Source organism: Cnephaeus nilssonii, assembly GCF_951640355.1.
Source record: "Cnephaeus nilssonii genome assembly, chromosome: 22".
In the NCBI taxonomy this organism is placed as follows: domain Eukaryota; kingdom Metazoa; phylum Chordata; class Mammalia; order Chiroptera; family Vespertilionidae; genus Cnephaeus; species Cnephaeus nilssonii.
In genome coordinates, this window is record NC_137093.1 from 10,670,935 (window position 1) to 10,679,273 (window position 8,339).

The window sequence follows — 8,339 nt, forward strand, 5'->3', positions numbered from 1 at the left end:
GCTAAGTGGCATGAAGGTGGAGGGAACTTGGCTGGCAAGGCCTCGCCCCACTGCTGAAGCGTCACCGCAGCTCAGAGGGACAGATGGTGGTCCAGACAAGAGACAAATGTAAGAGAGAGATTAGGTACAGAAAATTGTGTGCGCCACATTTTATTTTATTAATATATTTTTATTGACTTCAGGGAGAGGAAGAGAGAGATAGAAACATCAATGACAAAAGAGAATCATTGATTGGCTGCCTCCCACATGCCCCCCACTGGAGATCAAGCCCGCAACACGGGGATGTACCCCTGACTGGAATCGAACTCAGAACCCTTCAGTCCACAGGCTGACTCTCGCCACTGAGCCAAACTGGCTGGGGCAACCACATTTTAAGGCAACCACATCTTATTTAAAAATTAGTCACTGGGAAATGGCTGCACGATGATGCCAGTGACAGGGAAGTCAGGTTTTGATGTGGCATGGTATGTGGTACAGAAGTCTGGACTTGGAGGTATAACACTGTTGGGTTTGAATCCTGAATCTGTGGCCGCCTGGCTGTGTTTTTCTGTTTTGCTTTTTAAGTCTAAATATTGCACGGTACTGGGCAGATTTTGTAGCCAAATAAGTTTGCCACAAACTTGAAAAAAAAAACTTTCATATTCCAGAACTTTTGAAACAAGACTAGTGACACACAAAGCACCTTAGTCAAGTCCATGAAGCACCAAGGCAAAGGGAACAGGAAGGGGCCAGAGCCAGGAGGAAGGGTATAAAGTGAGCAAGAATGAAATGTGAATCAATCCCAAGAGAAATTATAAAGAAGATATTACAAAAGCTCCCTGAGATTTCTCAGAAATCTCCTCTGTGACTCTTCCCCTTCCCTTCTATCTCATTTTCTTTTTCTTCCTCCTCCTCCTTTTTCTTCCTACTCTTCTTGGTGCCCTCCTATTGTCCTTGCTAGTTATTGCTTTGGAGTGAACATGTGACTAAGTTCTAGCCAATGAGATGTGAGGGAAGATCTGCTGAAGTGCTTCTGTGGACTTTTCTGTGCCTAGATGAGATACCTAGTGCAGGGGCAGCTATTACGGGGCCATGAGGGGAAGCAGGCTAAGGGTAAAGGCCACACAGAGGATGGCAAGGTAGAGACCTGATGTCACAGAGCCAATGATTACACCAGACTCAGACTCACCTACTTCTGCCCTTCTTTTATAAGATAACTAGAGGCCCGGTGCCCGGCCTCAGCCCAAGCCTGTGCCCTCTTGCAGTCCGGGACCCCTCGGGGGATGTCCAACTGCTGGCTTAGGCCCGCTGCCCGAAAGCCTGGCTTCTGCCTGAGTGGCACTCCCCCTGTTGGAATGCACTGACCACCAGGGAGCAGCCCCTGCATTGAGTGTCTGCCCCCTGGTTGTCAGTGCATGTCATAGTGACTGGTCATTGTGCCGTTCAGTCTATTTGCATATTAGCCTTTTATTATATAGGATCTGTTATAACTTTAGCCACTCTGAGTTGGAATTACTCATAGCAGAGGAAATTATTTTGCTATTAAAGGAATGTATAAATCTAGAAGGTGAAAAAAAACATGGGGAATCTCAAGTTATAAGATCACATATAAGCAAGGGCAGGCAGAGGGGGGAAAGAGAGAGCTAGACTGATAAGGATGGTATCATGAAGGAGGTTGGAAATTCCTCAAACTTCTTTAAAAACTTCCTAGTTTCAATTCTATATTCTTAGCAGAGCACAAATAATTCAGCTCAAGCCCAGGAGCCCTTAAATTCCTTCCCAGGATCAAATCTGTTTCCTCCACTAGAAAAGAAAGCTGGGCAGCTCGGGGTTGGGAAGATTCTGGATAGAAGCACAGCCATAGCCACGTTCTGTGCTTGTCTGGCCTTCAACGTGTGATTTCAAGAATTGGAAGCGAGAAGATTATAACTCAGAATGGCACGCGGGTGTGAAGCCTGCTGCCTTGCCAGCTATTTGCCTGTATTTAAAACACATATGGGTGATATTTTTAAATATCTTTGCTGTGTGATTGAAAAACATTGCAGTTGCTACTTCGTGGACGTGGGTTTTTATGCAAACCCTGGGATGAGATGATGAGTGTATGTTGTACCTACGTGGGCTTTGCTGGAGAAAATGTAAGGACAGAATGGCACAGCCTGCATAAATGTCAGGCAGAGAATTGGGGCTGGGCCATTCAACATTTAACTTGGGTGTAGGGGCTGCTGACAAAGCTCCTTGGTTTTCTTTGAGATCCTTCCCTCTCCACTCTCCCTCCAAGGGGGTTGGGTAGATCTATTTTCCCCAGAACCAGGAGTGGGCATATCAGATCATTCCAACTTCTTGACCCCAGTGACTGGTTGAGGGGCAAGCTCATGTCCCAAGGTAAGCCAATTATCGAACCTTAAGGAACTATTGGGAAAGAAGCACTTCCCTCCTGCTCATGTTGCTAAGCTGGGAGGAGATATCCCCGGAACTGACCAAGGCCATCTATATCACCACTTGGGGGGGGGGGGCTGCTGGGAATAAAGCCAAGGTGGGGAAAAGAGAGCCTGAGAGATGGAGAGAATCCTGGATTCAGCCATGCCTGAAATCTATCCCAGGACTCTTTTTTCTTCTACTTTAAAAATTGTGGTAAAATATACTTAACATAAAATGCCACTTTAATCATTTCTAAATGTGCAATTCAGTGGCATTACAGTCACAACATTGTGCAACCATATATACCATCATCACTATTTCCAAAAATTTTCATCACCACAAATGGAAACTTTGTACCCATTAAGGAGTAACTCCCCATCCTACCTCAGAACTTTCACTCTTATTTTTTATTTGTTTTAAAATATATTTCTATTGATTCAGACAGGAAGAGAGAGGGAGAGAGAGATAGAAACATCAATGATGAGAGAGAATCATTGATTGGCTGCCTCCTGCACAACCCACATTGGGGATAGAGCCCACAACCTGACCAGATTCTAACCCAGGACCCTTCAGTCTGCAGGCCGACGCTCTATCCACTGAGCCAAACCGGCTAGGGCTTAGTTTGATTTTTAAAGCATAATATACATACAGTAAAATTCACCCTTTTTACTGTGTGGCTCTGTGAGTACTGACAAACACATATAGTTGTTTAACTAGCATCACAACCAAGATCCAGAAGAATCCAAGATTCAGAACAGTTCTACCCGAGCTCCAAATCCCCCATTCTCCTTTGCCGTCTGCTCCCCTGCCTCCCCCTGCGGCCCCTCAATCCCTTGGCAACCACTGATCTGTTTTCTGTTTGTAAAATTTTGCCTTTTCCAGAATGTCATAGAAATGAAATCACACAGTATGTAGCCTTTCTGAGTTGACTTTTCACTTAGAATCATGCATTTGAGGTTCATCCATGTTGTTGGCATAGCCGTAATTTTTTCCTTTGTATTGCTGACTAATAATAATAATACACCGTAGGACTGGCCCTCAGTTTATCCACTCACCAGCTGAAGGACATTTGTCTGTTCCCACACTCTGAATGTACTTGAGTCTATAAATGCTTTTCTTTTCTTAAGCTGTTTGAGTTAGGTTTCTGTCACTGCAACCGAAATAATCCTGACAATACATATATCAGAGAAAGCCGCTTCCCTGCTCTGAAATTCTTTCATCTATAAAATGGGAATGTATTACTCAAAATTGGTGGAAAGAGACAATATTGCCTCACATACCGGGGAGTGCTGAGGTGGAGTAGAGCTCCAGATGGGTGATTCAGGGGTTCCAATCCAGTTGCCGGCACCTTCCATGTCCCTGCTCGAAGCTTCGTCCACAAGGTTTCCACTTCAGAGCAAAGCAAGATGGCGCACGCGGTGTTTCCGGCAGCACGAAGCTCGCAGGAAGTTTCCCACTGAGGCTCAAGAGACTTCTCCCAGAAGCCCCGCCCAGAAGATTTGATCTTGCATCTCATTGGCCAGAATGGAGTCACATGCCCACTGGACTGGTGGAGGGTAATTCTGACTGGAGGGAGTGGGCTCAGCTCCTCCCCCCCAGACAAGCGCCTCTGTGTGGGGTAGAGGTGGCACCGACACGGGAGCAAAATGGAAGCAGGAAGATGGAAAAGGATGCTCGGCCAGCACCACGGTTCTCCTCCATAAGATAAGAACAGCTGCTCGGCCACCTCACAGAAGTGTCGTGAGGGTCCAGAGCGGTATGAGTCCTTTACTAGTCACCAGTGCAGATGTAGACACATCCTAATGCTCTTCACGGCTGCAGGCAAATATGGTGCAGAACTTCCCACCCAAGAGAATCTGATGGCATCTGCCCAGGTGAGAAACAGTGAGGTAGATGTGAGAAAATTAATAAATATAAACCTCCTTTAAGATGGAGGTGGGAGGCTAGAAGAGAACTCTGACCTATACGCCCCTCAGTACACACTACTGACCCCCAACAGGAAGAGACCATACTTTGTGTCTCCCACAGGACGTGACACTACTTCACTACCTAAATGGGAGAAAGGAAAATTCCCCTTTGCCCAGTAACAGTTCAGCCAATGGGAGACTGCCATAACTCAGCCAGTGAGAATTCACTATACTTTGAAACTTCCGTTTCCTGCAACAGATTCTTCATTTACAGCAGCTCCTTCCAAGTTCATAAAAGAGAGGTCCTCTCCTCCTTTGTTTCTGTGGACTTGCACGCCTGGTTTGGCATTAGAATGCATATCTACTGCACTGCTTTTTTGTTCCCGAATAAAACCATTTTGCTGGAGAAATATCTGGTTATCTGTTTAATGTCAACAGTTCTATCCAATCCATTTGAATTAGTCACATGCTTCTGGTTGTAATGATCAGAAACATAACTCAAACTGGCTTAAGTCAAAAATAGTTCATTTGCTTATTTAACTGGAAAGTTTAATTATGGATCCCTTCTCTAAACTCTGATTTCTTCTGTGTTGGTTTCATTCTCAGCCAGGCTTCTCTCCTCTGGGTCACAAAGATAGCTGCCAGAGTCCATACTTCCATCCTCCCTTCTTAATATCCTCCAGGAAAAGAGAGCCTCTTCCAAAGGATCCCATCAGAAATCCTGGGTAAGACTCTCATTGGTCCAGGTCAGATCATATGCATATGCAAGAACCAATCCCCTGACTCTACTAGACCAGGCCTAGATTGCAGCCCAATTCTATAGCTGGGGCAGGGTGGTGATGGGGCAAAGCCACAAGGGCATAAGCTAGCCAAAAGAAAACCAAGAGGCTGCTTTCACAAGAAAGGGAAATGGTATACAGGCAAATGCAGCACTATTTCCCATGGTCCTAATTTTACGAGTAGAGAAATTTACACCCAGAGAGGGTAAGACAGTTGCCCAAGGTGTTACAGCAATGGAGCCAAGTCATGAACTCCAGATCCTGAACTCTTCACCATTATACCACTAGTGAGAGCCAAGAGGGGTGGGTGACCTGTGGTTTCCTATAATGCCCACGCTAAACTCCTTTTCCCTCCCCATCCTCCTTCTCCAAGGATTATGTACTCTTCTCACCTTGAGGTTTGATCTACTTTGCAGCTGAAGCTACAAAGGGGCTGCTCTGGACTGAATAGTGTCCCCCCACCCCCAATTCATATGTTGAAGCTCTAACTCCTAATGTGCTAGTATTTGGAATGGTGGGTTTGGGAGATAATTAGGTTTAGATGAGGTCATGAGGGTGGAACCTCCATGACAGGATTAATGCTCTTATAAGAAGGGATACCAGACCTCTCTATCAATCTCTCTCTCTCTCCAAGCTAGGAAAAGAGCCCCCACCAGATCCTGAACATCATGGCACCCTGATCTTGGACTTAGCCTCCAGATATGTGGGAAAATAAATGTATGTTATTTAAGCCATAAATAAATATATGTTGTTTTTGTGTGTGTTTGTTGTTGTTTGTTTGTTTGTTTGTTTTTTGTTATGGCAGCCTGAGCAGACTAATGCAGAGATTAACTTAGAGTAATAAGCATTGATTGGGCATTTGCTCTGTACCAAGCCCTGTGCAGAACACTAAGGTTCATTAACTCGGTCTTAACCCACAAAGAGTTTGGAATCTAGAAACAATATTAAAATATTAATAATGAAACCCTTCTATCTTTTCTATAAACATTGAGATCACTTTTATTTAAAAAAAAAAGGTATTTCCAACTCAACCAATAACCTCTTTGTACTTTCCTCCTTTCTCCATCTGTCTCTGGAGACAGAATAGCATGTAGACCATAGAGCTTTGCATCTATCTCTCCATACTTATTTCTGTGCACACAAAGAGAGAGAGAGAGAGAGAGAGAAAAAGACAGCTATAAAGAGAGATGGCAGATGCTCTTAAGAGCCCTGTGTTCAGAACTTTCCATGTATAACCTCATTAATTCCTCGAGCCAGTCCATGAGGCAGCCATTATTAGTGTCATTGTCTAAATGAGGAAGCTGAGAGGCTCAGAGAGGCAAAGTGACTTGCCTAAGATCACACAGCTGGAAATTGGAGGTCGAATTTGAACCCGGGTTTCTCTGATTTTAACACCCAAGCTCTTAACTCCCAATAACTCAGTGCTATGGATAAATTCATAAAATACTCATTCAAGTTTAGATATCCTAATGACTTAGATTTCTCCGTGATAAAGACAGCACTGAGGAAGCTGACTGCAATGTGGATGGCTACATTAAGACTCTCAAAGAGATAATAATGCTATTACTTTCGCTATTCATAAGAGCCTAGAGATATTGAGCTTCACTCTCTCCAGTCACTCCACATGTTTTAACTCCTCTCCCTCCACAATCCTATGAGGTAAGTCCTGGCATCACTCCCATTTTCCAGTTAAGAAAACTGAGGCCCAGCAGACCCAAAGCAATGGGTGAAATTAAGGAATCTCATCACTGTAAATCTTTGAGAAAGGAGTAAATTTCTCAAGCCCTTAAGGCCCCAGAATCTTCTGAGTTTATATTCAGAGGAAGGAGCAAATGAAAATTAGGAACAAAATTCTCTCATAGAAGGAAGATGCTTGTTGTCAACTGAGAGTTCTAGGGAAATGCCATGAGCTCCCTCAAGGCTTCTGGAGTTCTGTGGTTGGAACTGGGAATCCTGGAAGTTTCCCTGAACAGACTCGGAGCTGATGGAGGTGGGAGAGAGCAGGTTTTTAAGGTTCTCTCATAGGAAATGCAACAATAGCAGTGTTGTGCCCTGTGAGAGCTGCAAATGGGGTTCTCAACAAGAGGGAATACAGAAATGCACACGCTTGAGCTGTTCTGCCAGCTAAATGTGCATAATGAAAAAACCTTGTATAAAAGAACGTAATAAAATAGGTCTGTGAATTCAGCCTTCAAAGTCATTCACATCTGGGTTTTTGTCCTGAAGGGGGGAAAAATGGCCTTGACCAATTTAGTGAAGTTGGATGAGGGAGTGGTTAAAAAGTTATTTGCTTTTTTTTAATTTTTCACAAAGATAATATACAGTATGTTCATGATTAAATATTAAATATTAAAACAATGTATCTGTAACAGTGTATCAGTTAGGAATGCTTCTAGCTACAAGTAACAGGAAACTCAACCAACATTGCTTTAACAGACAAAAGTGTTTCCTGTTGCTCTTCCCCAAAGCGGCAATAGGTGACTTCTGAAGATGGTTCGCTATTCGCGAGACCCAGAAAACCCACAAAATCATGCAAATCAAGAGGCTCAAATCGCCGTGTTCACTTTAAGAACACGCGTGAAACTGCCCAGGCCATCAAGGGCATGCATATTCGAAAAGCCACCAAGTATCTGAAGGACATCACTTTAAAGAAGCAGTGCATGCCGTTCCGTGGTTACAATGGTGGCGTTGGTAGGTGTCCCCGGGCAAAACAGTGGGGCTGGACACAGGGTCGGTGGCCCAGAAAGCGTGCTGAGTTTTTGCTGCACATGCTGAAAAATGCCGAGAGCAATGCTGAACGTAAGGGTTTAGATGTAGACTCTCTGGTCATCGAGCACATTCAGGTGAACAAAGCCCCCAAGATGCGGCGTAGAACCTACAGAGCTCATGGGCGGATTAACCCATACGTGAGCTCTCCCTGCCACACTGAGATGATCCGTACTGAAAAGGAGCAGATTGTTCCTAAACCAGAAGAGGAGGTTGCACAGAAGAAAAAGGTATCTCAGAAGAAACTGAACAAACAAAAACTTATGGCCCAGGAGTAAATTCAGCATAAAATAAATCTAAATAAAAGTTTTTAAAAAAAGTGTTTCCTGTTAATTATCAGGAAGCTTATCAGTAGGAGGCTCTGGGCTTGGTTTAGGGACTCAATAATAGCAGCAAGAACCCAGACTCCTTTGCTCTTGCTGCCCTACTCCACTCAGTGTGTTGGTGTTGTCGCCCCTCATGGCCACAAGATGGCTGCCAGAGGTCCAGA

General features: G+C 44.3%; 1 protein-coding gene across 1 annotated transcript; it reads left to right on the forward strand.

Moving 5' to 3' along the window:
• Positions 1-7,566: 7,566 nt before the first annotated feature.
• Positions 7,567-8,127, forward strand: LOC307094446 (large ribosomal subunit protein uL22-like; the record flags this gene model as incomplete). The annotated part of the gene is made up of 1 exon (XM_079763274.1): positions 7,567-8,127. Exon 1 carries the CDS (start codon positions 7,687-7,689, stop codon positions 8,125-8,127), a length of 441 nt encoding a protein of 146 aa, XP_079619400.1. The 5' UTR covers positions 7,567-7,686.
• Positions 8,128-8,339: the final 212 nt, after the last annotated feature.